At 29.6% G+C, this 24,550-nt stretch overlaps 1 protein-coding gene across 2 annotated transcripts; it reads left to right on the forward strand.

Moving 5' to 3' along the window:
• The first annotated feature begins 293 nt into the window (after nucleotides 1–293).
• On the forward strand, nucleotides 294–24,279 carry LOC126737508 (calcium-binding protein P). 2 transcript variants are annotated; one of them, XM_050442437.1, is made up of 8 exons: nucleotides 294–463; nucleotides 17,779–17,854; nucleotides 18,246–18,348; nucleotides 18,431–18,555; nucleotides 23,231–23,360; nucleotides 23,417–23,622; nucleotides 23,675–23,785; nucleotides 23,889–24,279. In XM_050442437.1, the coding sequence occupies exons 2-8, from the start codon at nucleotides 17,791–17,793 to the stop codon at nucleotides 23,936–23,938; spliced, it is 789 nt and encodes a 262-aa protein (XP_050298394.1). In that variant the 5' UTR covers nucleotides 294–463; nucleotides 17,779–17,790; the 3' UTR covers nucleotides 23,939–24,279. The 2 variants fall into 2 exon arrangements, with proteins under 2 accessions (XP_050298394.1, XP_050298393.1); XM_050442436.1 differs by having other exon boundaries at nucleotides 295–463; nucleotides 23,675–24,279.
• Nucleotides 24,280–24,550: the final 271 nt, after the last annotated feature.

A 24,550-nucleotide genomic window follows, 5' to 3' on the forward strand; every position in this document is an offset into this window, starting at 1 on the left:
AAGCATTCAGGCTAATTCCTTGTTGTTTTCAGTCATTTGAAATAAATTTTCAAAAAAATTCAGTTTTTTTCAGGCATTTCAAATATTATCCAAGGAATTCGGACCAAGATTGAACTCTATTTACTCTCTCGAAAATTCATATTTATCAATCAACTCGCCCTCGTAACATTTACAAAACCACTTGATAAACAACCTCCGTATAAACATTTAATGTCTTCTTAATAATCATTTACCATGAAACATAATGACGTAGCACGATCACGGTCAGCCGAACAACTTTGTTTTTATTTAAGTCGGTGCGGATTTAGTTCAGTTTTAACGGAGAACGCGGTTTTACTATCGACTATCGTGACTATTTTTAGCACGTTTTTGGTGAATTTTAGTGGGTATTTCTTCAGTTAACCTTAGATTCAGTTTATTAGGAAGCTATTTATTATCATACAAAGTCCAAAAGAGTTTGTAGGTAAGTGCTGCTGATAAGTATTTCTGTATTGTTTTTAACAGCTGTACCACAACTATGTAGGTATAGTGGCTATAGTGTATAAGGTATAGGTGCAATAAAAGGTCATGACGTCATCTTATTATGTAGAAATAAGAGTTTGCGGATGTGCAAAATAGTTATCCGGATGTACCAACTTTTATCAGTTACAAGCGGATTAATTTCTTCATTTTAGTTGACTTACTGCAATTTGCATATGGAGAGAAAGCAATTCTGTGTTAAATTGTCACGTTTTAAAGGATTTTTATTAATATCATTATTTTGGCTCAAATATTTACAGAAAACAGTAGAATGCGGAATTTCTTAATTTTTGTCTTATGTTTCTACCGCATTTCATCGCTTAAATCGCCTTGAATTTTTATTTTCTTAGATATTTCAATCCCTAGATATTTAAAGATGATGGTATGATTTATGAATATTCCCCCTAAATCATCTTGAAATAAATTAATTTTTAAACATTGCATTGCATCGGATTCTTAATTTCCAAAATTTGATAAAACTGATATTTATAACCCACCTCTATAACTGCCTTACCCATCTCCAAGACGTCTATCCCTAATGCAATAACGTCATTACAATGCCCTCCTATCAAAACAACCGAATATTGACATGTCATGCTATTAAATTAGTGAAAATGTTAACTTGACAGGTTTACCTAATGCCTCTTAAAGGGGGAAAACTGGCTACAACATCGACGAGATTTCGGTTGGTATACGTAAATAACCGGATAGTGGAAAATTAATGAAGACATCGCGTGTGTGTTTGTGCGTACACAGGGGGTTGATTGACCTGCCATTTAATTTGCCGAAAGTTTCTACATTTAAGTGGATCTTAAGGGTCTTGATGAGGGTGCTATATTTTCAATTATTGATAAGTATCTTGGACTCTTATATAGTTAAGTAGTTTATATTGGAAATAGGTCATATAAAACATTGATTGATATTGGTCACAGTGAAAAACGTAAAGGTCCAAGTTATTATAGTTGTATATATTAATAAAATCAAATCAATAAAACACTTGGATATAACATGCACCAATTATTGAGATGTTTAGAGGATATTGTGGAAACTGCTAAGAAAATTCAAAAAATTTATTTTGCAGATTTTAATAATTAAGCACAATAATTAATAAGAAGTTACTATTCATGATTTACTATTAGGATAAAGTAGGTCTTTTTTTAATAACTTGATGATTGGTATTTTAAACATACCTACACCCTTCAAAGTAAAATCAATTTAAAAAAAACGGTTTTTTACCATGGAAAACAGTAAATTACGTGCATAAGTATCTAAAGCGTTTTTTTACGACCTTTTTTAATATTTAATGAACTTTTCTGTATTAATTTTTTATTCCTTTATCACGTTTTTTCAATGAAAAATTTATTAATAGATAATAGTTGAATTCTCTGAGATTAATAAACATTTAAAATGTCTTTGAACCTAAATAAAATTAAAAAATAATAATAAATTGTATTATATAATTATATGTAGTGAATCTCTTGACATCGTAGAAAATGACTCTTTACATATTTTTTAAATCCATCGCAATCCATAAAATAGTTTTTTCATCCTTTTTTCTTTCTATTATTTACGAAATGGACAAAATTGTAACTGGAAATTATAACGAGAGACATAGAGGATAAATGATAAAGTAGGTCTTTTTTATAACTTGATAATTGGTATTTTAAACATACCTACACCCTTCAAAGTGAAATCAATTTATAATATATATATATGTAGTTCAATTTGATCTTGGTAAATCAAATAATCCTTTCAGTTAAAGGTAATATGGAATAACCTAAAAGCAAGAAAATTCATATTACTTTATTTTACAAAACATTCTATTTTTTAAATAAAAATACCTTGTATCTTTTACAAAGGCCAGTCATTAATGTCCATGAGGTTTGCAGTTTCATGCTTTGTATTTAATTAGAAGGAAATATTGCAGCCTGAAAATGGGTCATTAAAATATAATCTATGGAATCCTAAAATCTATAGTTACCTTTTACATTAAAGATACTTCTTATTTTACTGTTATGTAATTCGGAAAAGTATCTTCCTTAAAAACAAATCTTTTCCTTCGTAAAGCTTGAGGGCTTGCCAAAGTTTTGAGTATACCGTCGAAAGATACTGGGGCTGTATCCTCTTGTGTTGGCCAAATAAACACGAACTTATTTTTGAGTGAAGGAAGTCTTCTCATAAATTGTATATCAAAGATTTTGTCAGTTACTGTGCCAATGATTTGCCCAACAAAGGAATTTTTACTTGGTAAGCTTGGAGGTTTTATCTGGTTTATCTCCATAAAGAAAGATAAAGGCTGATCGTCTTCGGAATCTGAATAAATGTCATTGTAACTAGCCGCTTTAGAAGGTAAAGATGAAATCTGAGTTTTTATGAGAAAATGTCCTAATCCATAATGAGCGCAGTATGTGCCTAAAATGCAGCTTGGGCAACTAAGTCGACGAAGTTGTAAATTATAGGGCTCCCTTTCATTCCAGTATAACTGATGTACACTCATCGTACCCTTAAATGGTTTTAAATTATCGGGTAATAATTTATCGCATTTATTAATGTCTTCTTCCGTAATGCTTTCGATTTGGATTCCAGGACAAGCATCTTTTAGATGAAAGATTAGTTGCTCAAAATTTGAAATATCATATCCATAAGCTACTAATCGGTCGGCAGTTCTTTTTAGAGAGCCACCAACCCCATCCACTGCTCCTTTTCCGTGTCCGCTTTCGAAGTAATTCCAAAATATTTCATCGACACCAAGTTGATTAGCCAACTCAGTTCCAATAAACTGAAACATGGTTTTATTTTTATATTGGGTACTTGGCCCATCACTCCAAAAATGTACCCTGTTTAAAAATGGCATGATTTCTCTAATAAGAGAAATCATCAAAAACAATAGTTTTTATCAGTGGTGCTAAATGAGCAACTATAGCAGAGGGGTCGTGACGAAGGCATTCTGAGAAGCTGCAAAAACTTTCAGCTTTAATATCCTCACACACTTTTCGATACCAGATAATCGTGTGCATCGAAACTTGAGGTTTTGAGCCCCCAAAATGAGCACTTTGAACTTCTCGATTATACTTGCATAAGTAATTTTCAGAAAAATCTATGTGTATGATTGTTTCAGTTTCAGGTTCCAATTTATTTTTTAAATCTTGCATGGCCTTAAATTGATGCTTCATATTTGAAACGTGAGTCATATATTTGGGCAAGGATTTATTTAACTGGTTAATCATATCACCCTTAGTGGTTATTATGTTTTCTTTTACTATTTTTTTACATTTTTTTCTGTTCTCTTAACTTTAATCAGGAAGTCCTTTAAAATCCACTTTTTGTAGCCAGAAGCTTCATTTAGATCATCTGGTTGAGAGATATTAAATTTTACTTCTTTCTCTTGACAACCATCACATTTTCTTTCCATGCAATGTTCTTTTAAATCGCAGCAAATTGCATGACAAATATCTTCAGGAGTAGTTTCGTTTATGATGTGAAGAAGTTTCATTTTAGTTACAAGGAGTAGCATGTTTTCATGAACCATACAGAGGCAGATCTCCCTTTTATTAACTGTCGGTATAATAACCCAAAAAGGTCTAAGTTTATAAAAAGCAGCATAACTGATTTTAATTTTTGGATTATTTTCTTTAGAAAACTGTATATTTCAATGTATTTGTTAAATACCGCTTTTGCTTCTTGCATTTTTTTAAAGTTATGCAGTCTTTTTTTCCTGGGCACATTCTACTATTATCATCCCTTTCAAAAAAATCTGCACGGCTTTTATAAGTAATGATTTTTTTGCTTTAGCCTTATTCTCTAGTCTTTTAAAGGCCTTTCTTTGTGACCTGTAATATGACCCTGTAAATTACTTTGAAGATTGAATTAAGCGATACTTTTTTATTAAGGGTTCAGAAGCATATTTGAAAAATTCTTTTTTTTTTAATGTACTGGAACCCAGGGCTTTAAAGTTGTACTCAAGTTGCGTCTTTAAGACCTCACCGAATACTAGTTTTCGCTTGACTTCTTTTGTTATGTTGTGTCCTTTCGTTAAATGTTCTATTTTGGTTTCCGGAGATGTTAAATTACTTTTATTTATACGGTTTTTTAGTCTGTAGTATTTTAGTTTATAACGTGTTGCTTTCTTATCAGCTTTTTTTAATTCGGTTTTTATTCGATTTAATTCCCTAAATGTTTTAGAGCGTTTTCTTAAAACTTTCTTCCTGTCTGCTAAAGCTCTTCTGGATATCACTGGAACTTCAAAATTCGTTGGTGTCGAAGGAGGTGTATTTTTTTCTAAATATGTAACTAATTTCTTTCTCAATATTTTAGTGCAGCCTGTTTTCATCGCTTTCTTATTGCTCTTTTTTCTCTTTCAGAGACGTTGTTAATGGTTTTTATTTTTGCAACATTTTTTCTTCTGTGGTATCTTTCACGTTCTTTTTTCTTTGCCAACTCATACTCTACGTTTAACTTAATTTTATCCCTACGCCTTTGCTCTGCTTCTCTTTTTTGTTTTCTTCTTTTTTCATCACCAATTTCCTTTTTTTAGTCATTGTAACTAGGCCTAGTAAAAAATATTTATATAAATATTCGCATTTCTAATACATTTTTAAATTCAGATAAATATATACACAAGTAAATCAGCTCCATGGACATCGGTCAACTCCGTGGACTTGAAATCCATGGAGTGGATGTCCATGGAGGTGATATTTTTCAATAAATTCAAAAATATAAAGTTACTGGTTATGACATAACCTCACATTGAGTAGCATGCGGATAATGGTCATGACATTGTTTCTAACTAAAGCAAAAAAAGCATATTATTATATATGATTGGTTTATTATAAACGCAATGGAGTTGATTATTAATAAAAATACTTACTTAGGTATTAAACTTTGAAGAAATTTAAACAATTCAAACAAATACTTGACACATCCACATCACCCACTGCAACTAAAAGAATTTCTTACAAAATGATTCAAAGTTCTGTACACTGCTTGTCACGACATCTATTAGTATTTTTTTTTAATTTTAGGGTTGGCCACGGAGTTGATTTATAAGCTGGTTACAGGCATGTTTTAGGTAATATACAAAATGATATTTTTTTATTTATCGATATTTATTTTATTAGCCCCTTTACCGCCCAGAAAAATACAAATAACAAATAATTTCGAATTTTTAATGGTAATATTTGATGAGTTTTATGTCGATGCATTGGTTAGTTACAGTCCATGGAGGTGATTTTATAATTATTTAAAATTCTTTTTGTTTAATAAAAAAAACAAATTTTGCTTTTTTTTTTAAATATTCCACTTCTATTTATTATAAAGGATATATCGATATTGGCTTAGAACTTACTTTTCTTTTTCTTTTACTTTTATAACGCGGTTACAGAATATTGACATCAATTTGAAGAATTACCCTTAAAAAAAAGCGTTTTTTTACGACCTTTTTTAATATTTAATGGACTTTTCTGTATTAATTTTTTATTCCTTCTAATTTTTTCTCTTTAATTGTTGTATTGTTTACTTTCTTTATCGCGTTTTTTCAATAAAAAATGTACTAGTAGATAATAGTTGAATTCTCTGAGATTAATAAACATTTAAAATGTATTTGAACAAAATTAAAAAATAATAATAAATTGTATGATATGATTATATTATTATGTAGTGAATCTCTTGACATGGTAAAAAACAGTTTCTTTTTAATTGATTCTACTTTAAAGGGTGTAGGTATGTTTAAAATACCAATTATCAAGTTATTAAAAAGACCTACTTTATCCTTTATCCTCTATGTCTCTCGTTATAATTTCCAGTTTGTCCATTTCGTAAATAATAGGAACAAAAAGGATGAAAAAACTATTTTATGGACTGCGATGGATTGGAAAATACGTAAAGAGCCATTTTCTACCATGTTTTCTACAGTAAATTACTAATCAAGTTAACAGACAAACATTTTTGAGAATGCTTTGCATTAGCAAAGTGTTCCCTCATAACTTTTGATTAGTAAGGTTTATTATACCTTAGATGATTTTTTTAATGATCAACTCGCATAACTAGTGTTAAGATTTATGTACCCACCTTATTTTATTTTATTTCTTGTTTGTGTCCAGTGCTATATTTATACGGTATATCAATTTTATGTTAATTTTTATTTCTATTCAATATGTTATTTTATAATTTAATTTTAGCTTTGTCAATAAGATGTTAATCTTTCGATAATAAAGCATGTTTTGACTTGACATAGATTTTTGGAAGTTATAATGAAAAAACATTTTTAAAGAATAACTTTTTAAGAACTTTTTCTTTTAATTGGGGGTAAGTGAGTTAATGGTCCAGAAAGAGGCACATAAAGACACATTTCAAATGTTTAGTTTTGTGCTTCTTCACGCTGCCCCGGACTACGCCCGTTAAATTTCGACGTCCGAGCAACAGCAGCAGCAGTAGCAGGAAAAATTATACTCCCGTATGATGAATCTATTATTCGCAAGAGAGAATGCGTTCTCTACTGTTGCCTTGAACTTCCTGCTGCCGCTGCAGCTCTTTTTTCCCCCGACTCGTAATCACGTCTGCCGCTCCGGATTTATTGGAGGCAGTGCTGCCTGCCCATCTTTTTAATTTAAAATGTTTCGCAGAAAGTTTATTGAGCGCCGCGATGTGCCGGGAATAACGTAAGAAAAAAAAAACAAACTTCTCAGTTTTTCAATATTACGTGAGATACAAATACCGGTTACATGGCAGTTCCTCTCCTTCTCATTATTTACTTTATTTCATATCGCGGCGTATATCTTGATCTTTGTTTAACGTAAGGGCGCCATAGTTATTTATATTAAATTTTCATACGGATTCGGTCTGATGTCGGCGATGTTTGCCCTTAACGTCGACAATCAAATATTGGACTTCTCGTGTTTCTTTATTTAAGTTTTGATTGTTGGTTTAGTTCAATTTTTCCTGTAGATAGATCCTAAAGGGTTTTTTTGTAAAAGAATGTGAGAGCTAAAAGATCACACGCTATAAGACCAAATCACCTGTTTTAGCGTTAAAGAATATAGTTCTCCTGAGTTCACATATTCCAATTTCAATTTAATTATTTTTCATTTGAAGCGATTTTTTTTATAAGTAAGTTTCAATTTTATTCTGAGAATCTCAAGTGATTTTTAATTTTATTCCAGGTATCTGATGCTACTTTGCAATTTTGTCCAGGCATTTCAAGTCGATGCAAGAGTAATTTCATTAAATTTTGATTTTATTTTAGGCACTGAACTATAGTGTCCTATTTTAATTAAAAAATACGTGTTAAGTTTATGAACGTCTATTTTACTTAAAAGAATTAAATTGTTTAAAATATCTCAAGAAATAATTCATTACTTTAATTGAAAAAATAAATATATTCAGTTCAGTAGGCGTTTGTCATACCCTCACTTTTTCCTTGATCTATTAATTAACAATGTAACATTCCATTAATTTAACGCTTAGACTTTCTAGGATCACTGTGCATATTGAGCTAGAATTAGAACTAAAATAATAAAAATTCTATGAAATTATTAAAAACCCTCAACTCTCAGATCGGACGCACTTGTATACATGCAACATTTTAAAAATAGTTTTTGTAATTAACTGTTCGCAAATTGTACGCCGAGACGGTTTGTTATTATTATCATTATAAAGAAAATGAGATCATTTGTTTAATATACATGCTGATTTATCGGGTCTTTAGTGATCTATAAGTCAGTTTATTTACTTACATTATAGAAAATAATTTGGCCGGGGAGAAAACTGTAATTTGCCATTTTGCACAAAACCCGACAACGCATAACAAACATTTTGGAATTTAGGCACCGACAAACATGACATGCCCCTATTGTTTTCATCAAAATCGTGGCTCTCCCTTTTATGCGCGGCCCATAATACGTTTAAAGCCTATTATTTTGCACGACAATGCGTTTTATGAACGCGTCAGCGTATAGGATGCCCAAGAATAACGAAAAAAAACGGTATTATCTACATGTTTGGGGTTGTTATTTTCGAAAATGTGCTATACCGGGCGGGCAAGGATAAAATGAATATATCTCGAATAAGTTCTTTCTTTTCTTTTATGAAATTTGACTGTTGTCATCTGTTCCTTCTGGTTTAACGCGGGATGACCTTAATATTCAAAAAATAACTTTATTGCGTTCAAAATATGAAAAACTAGACAATAGCCGTCCCAAAATTCTCGATTGGGTTGAGATCTGGGCTTTGGGCCGGAAAAAGTATAACATCAAATTTATTAACACTTAAACCATCTTAAGCAAATGTTCTCTTCGGCCCAAGGTAGCACTAGTCTCGATTTCTAATATATGTCGGAGAGTCAGTATTATTATTTTCGGCGGACATGTTCGTTATAAGTAAAACTCGTAATTCATGAAAACACACACTTAATTATGTCAGTATAAAGTACCATCGCGAATATAATAAAAGAACTAGTGATCCGAAGCCGGTCTAGCTATCATCAGTTCTCTCAAAAGACTGCCTTTTCTTTTCCTTTATGCTTCTCCCAGCTTCGTTGCACTCTCTCGATATCTCTTAAAAGATATTGAGTCATGTCCCTAAAAATCAACATGAACCCTCATAAAAATAATTAATGGACGGCCGTACCGCCGATCGGTGACAGTAACTTAATACCAAGCCTATTACTAATCAAAACAAATCCTTATCTTAATATTCTTAGAAAAATACGTATAGCCGACACGGCCATACTGACATGTCGCACGTCCTCGTGCGCTAGGCCATTGTTCCACGTGGAACAACCCAAACAACTATTAAACAACAAAACCGCTTGTCCATCCTGACAAGTCAAACAAATCACATAAACAAATACTTTTTACATTCCAACCATTCTTTACTCAACTTTCGTTCTTAAATACCTTGTTACCCTCGTAACACATAAAACTAATCACCGCAGTGATTAGTGAAACATCATATGATGATGATGAATCATAATACACCAAGAAGATTACCGCAGTAATACTTCTTCTAAATTTTTTTTTCAATACACCATGTATTGAAGCCAAAAACTACCGAAGCAGTTTTTAAGTAACAGATAACCTCAGTTATCTTTACTATACATCACGCTTAACCAAGGTACCGCCAGCAGCTGTTAAGCCCCAGACAACTGCAGTAGTCTTTAAACTTCTCATCTAGCTACCTCAGCAGCTATTCTCAGTAACAGATAGCCGCAACTATCTTTACTACTCTCACACTTGACCTAGCTATCGCAACAGCTATCAAGTATCAGATAACTATTAGCCTCCGCAGTCTAATATTAGCCTTCCTTCTGTTTTTTTTTTAGAAAAATTTTCTATACTTTTAGTAATGCCTACTCTTTTTTTAAATCCTTCTCTTTTTAGCCTATTTATTCTTACTCATTAGCCGACACTGGCTCATCCACACATTCTTCTACATCATCACTCTCAAAGTCAAATATCACTTGTCCTTGACCAGTCGGCACAAGCAGACATTAATCGTGAATAAATTTACTTAACCCTTCTTTACCATTTATTTTTTTCTACTTCATATCTATCATTTGCTAAAACTCTCTTTATCCTGTAAGGTCCCCTAAATGATCTAATTTTGACAACATTCGCTCATTACATTTAGCGTAAAAAAATCACCTACGACAAGAGATTTTATTTTGCCTTTATTTGTATTAAAACGTTCCGTATCTAATTTTGCGCATTTATTTATGTTTTTACTTGCTTCTTCTTTTATTTCAGTTAAAGACGGACTCGTGCTACCCTCATGATCCAAAAATTAATAAACCAAACTGTTTAATTGTAATGAGTGAATTTTAGTACCAAATAACATTTCTGCCGGACTATACCCGGTGGTCTTATGCCTGGCACTATTTAAGGCTAACTGAACCTCTCCCAAATCTTGCCATGTTTTTGATTCTTCAGCCTCAACTACGGTAAGAGTATTCTTAAGGACCTGCATTACTCGTTCGACCTGACCATTTACTTTACTTGCACCATGGGCTGTGAAGTGAAGATCAATATTACTTTTAGAACAAAAATTTTTAAATTCGGAACTAGTGAAGCATTTTCCCTGGTCCGATATTATACGACTTGGAGCTCGGAATAAGTGAGTAAAATTCCGAAGAGAATCAACGGTCTGTTTACCCGTCAGTGAAGAAATGTGATATAAAACAACAAATTTCGTAAAACCCTCTATAATTAGCAAAGCATATTCTTTTCTGTCGCTTTTCCCACTGAATTTTCCAGAAATATCAATGTGAACTGTATGCCAGAGTTTTGAAATTTTGGGAATAAAATGTAGCTGAACCTGTGACTTTCCACTTTTGTTCCTAGATGCTTTACAAATAAGACAATTATCTACAAATTTTCTGACATATTTGGAAACCAATACAAGTTGTACAGCGTATCCAACGTTTTTTTTTCCACCCTAGATGTTTTAAACCTACATGAACATGGTTGGTTATGGACCAAGCCATAGAACGTGGAAAAATTGAAAAAAATCTCTATTTTCATCAACAAAATATTTTTTCGAACATCATAATTTTTTTAATAAATCAGTAGGCACTTCATGAAATTTCCACTTAGAAATTATTTGAAGAATTTCACCATCTCTTTGCTGTTCCACTTGAAGCCAATCTCTTTGCAACTCTAAAATATGAACTTTTTTTACAATAGATGTGCAGCTGCTGACATTAGAAATAGGTGAATGATTTCGTGAAAAGAAATCGACGTGCTTCATGCGATTACCTTCACGATACTGAGTGTCAAAGTCAAAGCCTTGTTAAAATGCCCACCAACGATCACTCTAGGTGTTAAATAAATTTTATTTTTTTTTTTTAGAAACTTTTAAAGAATGACAGTCTGGTACAACGGTAAAATATTTCCCATACAGATAATGCCTAGAATGTTTAACAGAGTTTATGACAGCTAATGTTTCAAGTTCATATGAACGATACCTTGATTCCACCTCAGAAGTTCGTTTACTGAAATACGCAACCAGACGTAATTTACCATTTTTCTTTTGTAATAAAATAGCGCCGTAGCCTTCAGAACTTGCATCTGTGTGCAACTCGGTACACAAATCTGGATCATAAATAGAAAGCACGGGTTCAGAAGTAAGATGTTTTAATAATGTCTGCCAGGCAGCTTCAGTAACTGTCGAAACTACGAAGACAAACCTAAAAACTGGCAAACCTGTGTAGAAGTTTTGAGAATTGGCAAATTACTTAGTGCAGAAATGTTGGCAGTGTTAGGACGAAGCTCACTACCTCGAACTAGATACCCCAGGTACTGAACTCCAGTTTTAAGAAATTTGCACTTTTATAAATTGAATAAAAATCCGGCATCTGCCAAAATAGATAAAACCTCTAATTATATTGGCCTCTAATACGTCTACGTTGGACAAAATTCAACGTCAGTATCAATTTTTTTCTAAATTTACTTTTTTTTGAAAATAAAATCTTTTTTTTTTTCACGAGTCAAAACTAAACCCTTGTTACTAAAACAAACACTGATGTTTTGGCTTATTAAATCTCATCAGGGACTACACATAAAACAAGTTCAAGAAAAATATCTTGAATTTCATCTAATATGATAAATTCTAAATTCCACAATATTTCGTCTCTATATTTTCAATTTGACAAAACTGAAACACTATGTTTAATCAAAGATCAGTCAGATCCTGAATCAAAAAGAAAGGGAACAATCTTACCATTTTTGCTTTCATTTGTCCTTGCGGCAATAACCGCACCTCAATCAAGTTGACCCACCTTTATTCATATCGAGGTTCGCTAGTAGAAGCTTGCTTCTCTTTATCAGGACAACTGGTTGAAATATGCCCTGGTTTTCCACAAGTAAAACACGTAACAGACTTTACGATCTTGCTATCGTGCACTACTCGCCTATTCATAGATTACAGATCACTAGCAACATTCATTTTGCCTTATGTCCAATTTTGCCACAAACACGACACTTGCTCAGAAATGATGATTGTTCCTTCTTGTCTGGCTGAGTTAGGGCACGACGCTTCGAACTAATATGATGATCAGTTGGAAATAGCGCCGGCCGCTTACCTGTAGAGCCACTTAATGCAACGCAAAAACTCTTTAGATCTTTTGGTATGTCCGCCTGCAATTGCTTACGAACCGATTCAGATCTGTTTGCCACAATATGACATGCAAACAATGTTGCTAAGGCCTCTTCGTTTTCACAAGACTTTATTAAGTGCATTGCTAGGCGTAAAACGTTCCATCCTTCGTCCAAAAGCGTTGTATTGCTAGGAACACTCGGACGTCCAAGAACTGCTTCCTCGAACATGTCCATAATGATAAACTAGTCACCAGCGTAATGCCAGATAACATTTGCATTTTAACAAACAGCACCGGCCTTCCGGATCTGCAATTTTTGATTTTACTTTGCATTTCAATAGCAACTTCACTTGACTACTTGGAATATTTGTCTGCGTTTTAGGCTAATTCGTTAGGATATTTTCAGCCAATTGTGGACTGGTTAATCCCACTTCTGATGTCGGAGAGTCAGTATTATTATTTTCGGCGGACATGTTCGTTATAAGTAAAACTCGTAATGTTTTATTGTGGATCTCTTATACAGGGTGTTCGAAAAATAGACGGAGATATTTCAATGGGTGATTCCTTGTAAAAAAATTGAGAAAAAGTTTGTATAAACATCAATCCGGAAATGCACAGTTTTCAAGATACAGGGTGATACATTTTTTTTTTAAATATTATTTTTTGATTAATATTAAAAAAATATTTTCTCGATTCTTTTGAAATTTGGCAGTATTACTTGTTGTATTAAGAGGCTAATTTAGCTCTAATTAGATTAATATTATTAGGTCTAGTGGCGTCCCGGGGGACATCTTAGCAAATATTATTGGCGAAAAAATATACGCCACTGCCTTTCTTTTAACTTCCTCTCGTATTTTTTTCGTATCTCACTTTGTTTCCGACAAAAAAAATAAATACCATTTTATTGCATGCCACTGGACAAAATTGGTATATTAATTTTTGGTAAAAAAATTACAGGTGCCTTGGAAAACAAAAAATAATTTCTGCATCGAGGTTTGACATTGACAAGTGTCAGTTCTCCTAGAAAAATAATTAATATTAAGAAAAAAAACATATTTTTAAAAAAATGTATCACCCTGTATCTTGAAAACTGTGCATTTCCGGATCCATATTTATAGAGACTTTTTAGGCTTTATTAAGGCGGAAAATGCGTTTATTTGGCATAGACCCTTTTGCCATTTTTACTGGATTAATTTTTAAAAAAATCTTAATTGAATAATATGAAAAAATTATGTGGACACAATGTGATAAAGGAAGTTAACGATACTAAAATTAATTCGAAACGTTTAGAAGGAAAAAAGTAAATGTTAAAAAAATCGACAAGAGGCCAATAGTTTATAATTTCTTTTAAATTTTTTATTGAAACAACGTGATAAAGGAAGTAAACAATACAACAAATAAAGCGAGAAATTTAGAAGGAATAAAAAATTAATACAGAAAAGTTCATTGAATGTTAAAAATGGTCGTAAAACGAGGAATTCGGGAAATTGGGGAAATTCGGCATTTTCCCAATTTTTTCGACTATCAAAACAAAATAATACTTCTGATATATAAGTACAAACTGATTGTTTAAAACAGATTAAATAAGAGCGAAACCAAGCATAATAAAATAAAAATTACCGCTGCAACTTTCGGCAAACAAAAAAATAAAAAATAGCGGCTAAAATATAACTTTCTCATGTTATTTAATATACTTTCGGGCGTCTGTTCCCGACAGAGACTAAAGGTGTTAAAACGTTAAATTAAAGATACTTCGCGCCAACGTTTCGCATAAGTTATTTAATTTATGTGAGGCGGAGCTTTTACATTGTGCCCTCACTCTATATCTTTGGAGTCGCGACTCCGGGGGTTCCCACTTACGAGAGAGAGATTGATAGGCACTTTGAATCTAAGTGATTAATTCAATTTTATCGGAAAGGAGGCGACTATTACGAAATTTAATAAACTCACTGATTGGGGTGTACTCTCTCACTCACCCGAGCCTTTCGGCTCTCTTTTACTTGCCCCTCGCCTAATGAAAGAGCAGGAGTTAGGTAATTGATGCTAATTGAAATGTATTTTTTTTTTTAGTTAGTTTAGAATCAAAGTATCATTTTATTAGGATATGAATTAGGTTTTTGTGCAAAGTGAGTTTTTGTCTTAGAAAAATATGAAATTTCTTGGATTTACTTCGCCTCTACCGCATTTTGTTTTTTCTTTACTATCTCAACCATCCTGAAATTGCATTTTTCTCATATAATCTGGATCTCTACATATGAGAAGCATTAATTTATTATGATCTTCCTAGATATTTGGGACTAAGATAGGTTTCATGTCTAAAATAGGCAAAGTATAATTTTCTGGTTTTTGTCGATGAAACACGTTATTTTCATTTCTCTCTTATATCTTCTTAAAATTATATTTTTCTGATGTAATTTGAATCTCTACATAAAACAAGCATAATTTAATCATATCTTTTCATGTAAAAAATTGAGAAAATGTCGATTTCTCCAAAAAACTTAGTGCAATCGCATTTCTTTATCCTCCTTATGAATATTATTGCTCTAAGGGTGAAAATTAGGACAAAAGCGTCTTTTTACGACTATTTTTTTAATATTAATTAAAGTTTCTTGTATTAATGTTTTATTCCTTCTAATTTTTTCTGTTTAATTTATCTATTGTTTACTTCCTTTATAATATTTTTTTTCTTAAAAAATCTCGATTAAATTATAAGTTTTTGGTCTTTAGTCCTAAACAATTTTCTGTTTTCAGGAAGGCATCCTCAGGAATATCATTCAAGGACGGATTTTTCAAAAACAATTCACTGTGTTTTTAAGATTATTTTGTTTAACATTTATTGATTTTTTTAATTAATTTTTTATTTCTTCTAAATTTGTTTGTTTAATTTTTGTATAATTTGCTTCCGTTATCAAGTTCTTTTAATAAAAAATGTAAATTAAATATAAAGTTTTTGGCCTGTAGTCCTAAAAAATAAAAAATTTCAAGTTGTTTGTTGTATTAGTTTTTTATTCCTTGTTTACTTCCTTTATAACGTTTTTTCTATAAAAAATATAAATTATTGGCCTGTTAAAATCAAAAAATTTATTGCATTCACGTTTCGTCTTTCCAGGAAGGCATCTTCAGTAATATTATTCCTCAAAGGATTTAAAAAAAAAAAACAATTAAAAAATGGGGCAAAAGTACCAAAAGCGTCTTTTTACGACAATTTTTTTGAACATTTCATAAAGTTTTTTTGTAAGTTTTTTATTCCTTCTAAATTTGTATGTTTAGTTTTTGTATTGTACACATCCTTTATCACGTTTTTTCTTATACAAAATTTTAATTATTAGCTTCTCAAAATCAAAAAATGAATTGCACTCACGTTTCATCTTTCCAGGAAGGTATCTTCAGAAATATTATTCCTCTAAGGTAAAAAAAAAAACAATTGTTTCTATATTTCTCTGTTTAATTTTTGTATTCTTTAAATTCTTTATTACGTTTTTCTATAAAAAAAATTTAATTAAATTAGAAATTATTGTCCTGTCAAAATCAAAAAAATTATTACACTCACGTCTTGTCTTTCCAGGAAGGCATCTTCAGGAATATTATTCCTTTAAGAAATTTTAAAATAAATAATTGAAAAATGGAGCTTTTTTTTACGACAATTTTTTTAACATTTTTATTCCGTCTACATTTTTCTGTTTAATTTTTGTATTGTTTGCTTTCTTTATCAAATTTTTTCCATAAAAAAATTAATTAATATATTAATTATTGGCGTGTCAAAAAGAAAAAATGTATTGCACTCACGTTTCGTCTTTCCATAAAGTCATCCTCAGAAATATTATTCCTCTATAACGATTTTTCAAAAATCAATTGGAAAATGAAGCAAAAGTACCAAAAGCGTCTTTTTACGACCATTTTTTTTTTATTATTTAAGAAAATTTTTTGTATCAGTTTTTTATTCCGTCTAAATTTTTCTGTTTAATTTTTCTATTATAAAATTTTTTTTTTTGCACTTACGTTTTGTCATTTCAGGAAGGCATCTTCAGGAATGTTATTCCTGCAGGGATTTTTCAAAAAACAATTGACTAAATAGGGCAAAAGTATCAAAAGCGCCTTTTTACTATCATTTTGTTGTAGTTTTTTCTTCATTTATTAAACCACTATGAGTATAATAAATGTCTCTAGTCCTGAGGTATAATTATTGGTTGGAGTAACAAAAACCATCATTGCTACTCTATTACTGCCTGAATCATCTTGAAATCATACTTTTTTTATGTAATCTAGATCTCTAGTTAAGGCAAGTATAATTTCATTACGATTTTCCAGATACTTGCAACCAAGAAGGGTTTCTCCAGATGCAGGGAATATCAACACTGTGCTTGGTTTTGCGTAATGTAAGTTACGTCTGACACTCTTCTTTTTTCCCAATGTTGCTCTTTGTACAAAATGCTTGCTTCTCCAAATGTATGTTTTATCCACTGGATCAAGCATGTTCTGCTATTCTTGATCTGGAAATCTCTCCTGTTTGGGTTTACTTTCGATGTACTTTTGTCCTGACTTTCAGTGGTCACTTTGTCTCACCGCTATATGACTTGATGACGATTCTCCTGATTTTTTCCGAAGTTCGCTTGTTGTCCGAAATAATTAAAAAGCCTGCAATATCAAACAAAACAAAAGAAATCAAAATTTTCTTGTTCTTTGTTTTATGTTATTACACATAAATCAAAATTACTAGAACCATAAATATTTCCATGGAACTGCTTCCTTTAAAAGCCTAGATATCCTTTTCTTACGCATAAATTACCACCAGCAGACAAATAAACAATTTACAATGCCAAACGTAATGTAGGAAATATTACAAAAAAATGAACGTTATGAGGTCACCATAATGTGTGAAACAAGGAGCCAAATAAGTACATAATATGGTAAAACATCGTTGCCTTAATATAAAAAAAAAAAATAACAAACCATCAAATGCAGTATATTTTACACTTATTTATTTTAAGCGTATAGATAATAATAGACAAAATTCATAAGAAAAAGTCGTTTCTTCATTTCACGGATAACCTTTGGCCTTTTTTGCATCCTCACTTCAATGATTATATTAATTAAATATTTAAATAAACTCTTATTATCTTCTTAAACAAACACTAATATTGATAACCTTCTTTTTTTTTGTCTTGTTTCAGCTGCAACAGAACATGAAAGAACTGCTCACCCTTATCGCAGTTCTAGGGACTTTCGGCTTGGGAGAAGCATTCACAAGTAAGTCAAATAAGTCAATTTACATATAATAGCAATAAAACCACGTTATTGTTTAATAAACAAGGATACGAACAAATTGAAAATGACTTACTGCACGGTCAATGTCAAACTAATTAATTTAATCATGTGTTTTCTAGTGGGAAAAGTGCAATAATAATTGACAATTCTATCGGCATAATGTTGAAATTAAAATTTAAGGGATATGTGGGTTTTTTCTTTATATTCTTCCTCCTCTTCTTCTAACTGAAATAAGTAATTAACGTTTGTTCCACTCCTTGAGTTGTTTAGAGCTTAATCAGTACTAGGATTGAAAATACTACTTTTTATATTCTCTTTTATTTACTTACTTCTTCTCTATATATCACAATTATTCCCTTTATTTTTTTTTCAGAATATGGTAGATCCTGTAAAGATATCGGTTGTCCCAGTACGCAGGAGTGCGTAATGCAAACCGATCCCTGCTCCTACTATCAAAGGCAAGGAGAATGTGGATCGTAGGTATTTTCTTTTTAATTTTTAATTATTAGTTATTTAGTTTGTTTGATTTATTTTTAAATTTTTGTTTTTATATGTTAGATATCCCACATGTAAGAGGAAAGGAAGTTCTTCGCAAAGGACGTGCAGCACGTACGTGTGTCCGCCGAGTCAGGTGTGCAAAATGGACGGGGATACGCCCAAGTGTTACGATGATTCGTCGAAATGTATGTGGGTTTTATTTTTTGTATTTTACTTATTTTATTTATATTTTATTGACTAATTTTAATTTTTTTCTGGTGTTTTTTTTTTCGTTTATTCTTTTCTGTTGCTTTCTCACTTGTTTTTCTCTTTTATATATATATTTTTTTAGTTTGATAATTTCTGCCAGAATAATTTTAATTATCTGTATTTTTTTATAAAAATATTTTTCTTATTTTGTACGCGTTTAAATTTTTCTTTTTTTTTCGGAATTTCATTCAGTTTTTAATATTTTCTTAATTTTTAAATATTTTTTTCATTTTATATGTACCTTTTTTCAGTTCTTTAATTTCATATATTATTTCGTTAAATTTTCCCCTAAAAAATTTAGATTGATTTCTTCTCTGTTCCATTCCTCCTTCGCTTTATTTCTTTGATTTCCTTAACATTTTAAATATAATTAATTTTTTTATATTTAATGTTTAGCTTTGACACACATTTTGTTTATTTTAGTTTTTTTTTCTTTTATTTTTTTTATATGTGCCTTTATTTGTTTAATTTATCTCCTATTTTTTTTCTATATCGAAACAAGTAACATTCAGGAAATAAAATGAAAAAATATATAATAAATAAATAAGTTTATTTATATACTTTTATATAAACAGGAAAAGAATGAAAAATAAAAATATAAAATAAAATTAAAAAATATAAAGTAAAAGTTACCAAGAAAAATGATAATTGAAAGATTAAATGAAAAAGTTAATGATAAAGTCCAAAAAAAAAATTAAAAAATATAAATACATTTAGGAAAATAGTGAATAAATAGTTTTAAAGAAATGCAAAGTATGTATATAGTAAAAAAAACGAAAAATATTTAAAAATGTACATGAAATTGTCCAGGAAAAAACTCTCGATTAAAAAGAAAACATAAAAAATTGTATACAATTTTGGTAAAAAAGCAAAAAACATGAAAATGATAAGTTTATTAAAAATATCAAGAGAAAATCAAAATTCAGAGGCCAAAAATCAAATTAAAAAAAAATGTGAAAAATTAAATTTGTATACAAAAATTGTATACAAGGGCAAAAAACATGAAAATGAAAAAAATTAAATTTGTATAAAAAAATTGTATACAAGGGCAAAAAACATAAAAATGAAAAATTTATTAAAAATATCAAGAAAAAATCAAAATTCAGAGAAGCCAAAAATCAAATTTAAAAAAAAAAGTGAAAAATTAAATTTGTGTACATGGGCAAAAAACATGAAAATGAAAAGTTTATTAAAAATACCAAGAGAAAATCAAAATTCAGAGAAGCTAAAAATCAAGTTTAAAAAAAAATGTGAAAATTTAAATTTAAATTTGCCTGGAAAATCGAAACATTAGAGAACTTAAAAAATATATATATTTTTAAATAAAAAAGTCTAGGAAAAGCTATTTTTGAGAAAAATATAAAAAAACATGCAAAAAAAATAAAAATGTAAATAAAATAAATTGGGAAACAACAAATGATTAAATTTAAAAAAATTATAATAATATAATAGTAATAATAATAATAATCTTTATTTAGCATAAAAAAATCTATTTGATAGAAAACACGCCTCATACAAATTTGGTAAACAGGCAAAAAATCTAAAACTAAAAAAGTATACAAAATATTTTTAATTGGACAAGTATTTAATAAATATATGAAAATGAATATAATATACACATAAATGAAACACTAATTGATAATCATTGAATTAAAAATAAGTGTATTAAAAAATCAAATTACAATATATAAGGAAAAACAGCGACTTATTAAATTTAAAGTTACCTGAAAAATCGAACATTAAAGAATTAAAAAATGTATTTTTAAATTAGGAATTTTTAATAAAAATATAAATTTTTTTTTTAAATTAAGATTACAAAAAACAAATACAAAATTAATATATAGTTCACATAACTACATATATAAATTTGGTAAAAAGGCAAAAAATGCCGAATTAAAAAAAAATAAATATGATGACATAATAAATACACCAAAAAAAATAAGTTAATATATTACGTAATATTAAATTGAAATTTAAAAATGGTGTATTCAAAACCTAGTAAAAAAAATATGGGAAAAAACAGCGAATAATTAATTTTAAGAATACTGTGGTAAAATAATAAATTTAACTTAAATTACTGGAAGAATCGAACTACTAAGGAATTAAAAAACTTATATTTTTTAGTACAAATGTGTAGGAAGAACCCTTATTAGTAAAAACATAAAAAAGGGCATAGAATTAAAATTATAAGAAAAATAGCAAGCAAGGAATAATTAAATGTAAAAAAACCAAGATAAAAAATCAGTATTTTTATTAATTTTTTTGAAAATTTTCCATTTTATTTATCATATTCTTCTTAATTATGTTCTTCATCTTAATTTATATATATATCCAAATTAAAAAGTGTAGAAAAACTGTTTTTTGCTAAAAATGTAGGCAATTGAAAATGAATATAATATAAATATAAATGAAATTACAATATATAGGAAAAAACTATTAATTAAATACGACTAATTAAATTTAAAATTATCTGATAAATGAAACATTAAAGATTTAAAATTAAATTTTTAAATTAAAAAATCCAGGAAAAATACTTTTTTGGTAAAAATATAAAAAATTTCATAAAATTAAGATTACAAAAAACAAATAAAAAATTGATATATAGTTCACATAACTACATATACAAAGTTGGTAAAAGGGCAAAAATTGCCGAATTAAAAAAAATAAATATGATGACAAAATAAATAAATCAAAGAAAATACGGTAATATTTTATGTAATATTAAATTGAAATTTAAGAATGGTGTATTCAAAACCTAGTAAAAAAAATATAGAAAAAACAGAATAATTAATTTTAAAAATAGTGTAGTAAATAATAAATTTAATTTACTTACTTACCTGAAGAATCGAATTATTAAGGAATTAAAAAACTTATATTTTTTAATACAAATGTGTAGGAAGAACCCTTATTAGTAAAAACCTAAAAAAGGGCATAAAATTAAAATTAAAAAAAAACGTTTAAAAAAAAATAGGAAGCAAGGAATAATTAAATTTAAAAAATCCAAGATAAAGAATTAGTATTTTTATTAAATTTTTTGAAAATTTTCCATTTTATTCCATTTTATTTCCATTATATTCAAATTAAAAAGTGCAGAAAAAACTGCTTTTTCTAAAAATGTAGGCAACTGCAACAAATAAGATTAAAAAAAAAATGAATAAAAATAATTAAGAATTAACGAATAACTCAAATTCAAAAAAATAGTAAATAATATAAATGTTAATCGTAAAAAAAAATATTTAAAAATTCACATGAAATTACTTAAAATTATTTAAAACATCGAAACATTAAGGAATTAAAAATAAATATTTTTTAATGAAAAAGTCCAAAAAACCACATTGTGATAACACATAAAAAATTGCATAAGATTAGGGTTGCATATAACTAAGTTGTACATAAAACAACATTTATAGCGAAGTTTTTTTCTAAACAACACGCTTTTTGTTTCATAAGAATATTCCAATTAGTTTTTGAGATATTTGACGTCAAAGTGTGAACTCGCCTTAAAAATCAAACAGCATTCTTAGACACCACTGCCTAAAATGACAAATATCTCTGAAATTCCTAGTTGGACTAAGTTGAACCTAAAACAACATTTGTTAAGAATGTTCTTCTGAATAATATGTTTTTTGTTTTATAAGAATAGTCCAATTAATTTTTGAGATAATTGACTTAAAACTGTGTGCTCACCTTAAAAATCAAACAGCATTCTTAGACACTACTGCCTAAAATGGCAAATATCTCTGAAATTCCTACTTGTACTTAGTTGGACCTAAAACAATATTTGTTAAGAGTATTCCGTTGATTATTATGCTTTTTGTTTTATGAGAATAGCCCAAGTACTTTAATTAGATTTTGGATTTCAAACTGAGTACTCACCTTAAATTTAATACTTGGTGAGAAAAAAATAAAAAAAGTAATTTAAAGAAAAAATAGTAAATTTAGAAAAATAAAATGGATCAATGTTGCTCAAAGTATTTGGACATATAAAAAATGACTGAAGTAGCCAAGAAAAAGTGAATATATGGAAAAATAGTAGTAAGAAATCAACTATATGAAAAATCAAATTTATTTAAAAAATTAAAAGTACAAAACACACTTTTAGGAAAAAATAAAAAGCGTTCAGAACGGGAATAAATTACAATAACTAAATTACAATTTAAATAGAAGGAAAACAAAAAAGTTATCTACATATTAAAAATTACTTAGACACTATTAAAGGTCATTTTTTAGAATGAAAAATAAAATTTGAAAAATTAAAAATGAATAATAATTGAACGGTAAACGGTGCAAACATTCTAAAAATCGCAAAAATAAAAAACAGAAAAGAACAAAACCTAAAACTATATAAAAAAACCTTCTTTAAATATAGCAGTAACCCTTGTTACATTCAAAACCATAAACCCTAATAATATTACACGGCAAATGTTTAATACTCCGCTGAATAAGAATGAAATTTAGCGGTCTCCGGAGCAACTCACCCATTTTAAAACTCCTTTTGTGTTTCATCTCCCGTTAGTATAAAAATTCAGCTTACCGAAGTATAAAACATTATGATCACATAAAAGATTTATTACGCCGAGACGATTAAGTTTTAATAACTAAACTTTCCAGCCGGACATGTTGGTTATGACACACATGCGGCCAATGCGCCCCTAAGCCCTAGCGCTCCAACAGAAGAAGGCGGATCACGCCTCTACCCCCAGATACCAAAAGGGGAAACCACCCCTAGACCTAATATAAGGTAAACACTTTATGATTAAACATTAAAATTAATATTTATTTATTTTTTTATTGAAGACCCCCTGTCAGTGGTGGATCCGGGTACCAAGGAGGTCAAATAGGGTCGGGATACCCTGGATATCCTCAGCAACCCGCAGGGGGACACCAGCAAGGCTACCCCCAGGGAGGCGGTTATCCTCAAGGGGGTTATCAAGGTTATCCTCAGGGAGGTTACCAAGGAGGATATCCTCAAGGGGGATATCCTCAAGGAGGATATAATCAAGGTAAGTGGATTTAAGAATGTGTGGCTTTTATTTTAATTTTATATGATTTTAGGTGGTTACCAGCAATATCCTGCTGGGTATAACCCTTATCAGCACCAATATCCACAGAAAAGCTCCGGAAGCTCTATCACCGATAAGATTAAGGACGGCCTTAGGACAATAGGTACCAACTTTTTGAAAGATTATTTAGTGAAAGCCATTAGTGGTGGAGGCAGGAACTAGTTAGTAAGTTTTTCCCTTTATTAATATATTTTTATTATTTGCAGGGTTATTCTACTGTTTGTTAAGTTATTCTCTAGCCAGGACTTTCCATTGATACTGTAAGAGTCTTTTTTCATTCATTTATTAATAAAGTATTGCCCATTCGTTACCTAAGTGTGATCGTACTACCTCATATGGAAGTTTTCTTTTTTTTTTGTTGTAATTTCTGTTTGTTGGTGATAGCTTTTTTATTATGGTTTATTTCTTTCCTTTTGTTTGTTTTAATTTTATTGTGGCTTTTTTGTAGAATAACCTTGACAAACCTTCTCAGAGCTAATTTTTTGCATGTCATACACTAACTGTAATACTCCTTGTAAATATATAAATGTTTTAATTGTATTTAGTTATAGTTTAAAGATTTGTATTTAAAGTGTTAAATAAATATTCTAAAAATTATATATATATATTTCTTTTCTTTTATATATTATGTTTAAAACAATAAAAATCAGGTGAGTGAGGAGGCCTAAAGTAAGTAATATCTTCTTCCAAGACGAACTGGATCAGCTCAACTCAATGTTAGTGTCGGTAACTAATGTTTGGTAAAGAGTAAAAAAGAACTAAAATATATCGTTTAATAAAAGGAACTAAATGAATGTCTATTAAGCGTTTTTTAGGTTAAAAACTACGTTCAGAAGAGATTAAAAAGCGTTTTAGAAAGTCGAGTTGA

Source organism: Anthonomus grandis, chromosome 6, assembly GCF_022605725.1.
Source record: "Anthonomus grandis grandis chromosome 6, icAntGran1.3, whole genome shotgun sequence".
Classification (NCBI taxonomy): domain Eukaryota; kingdom Metazoa; phylum Arthropoda; class Insecta; order Coleoptera; family Curculionidae; genus Anthonomus; species Anthonomus grandis.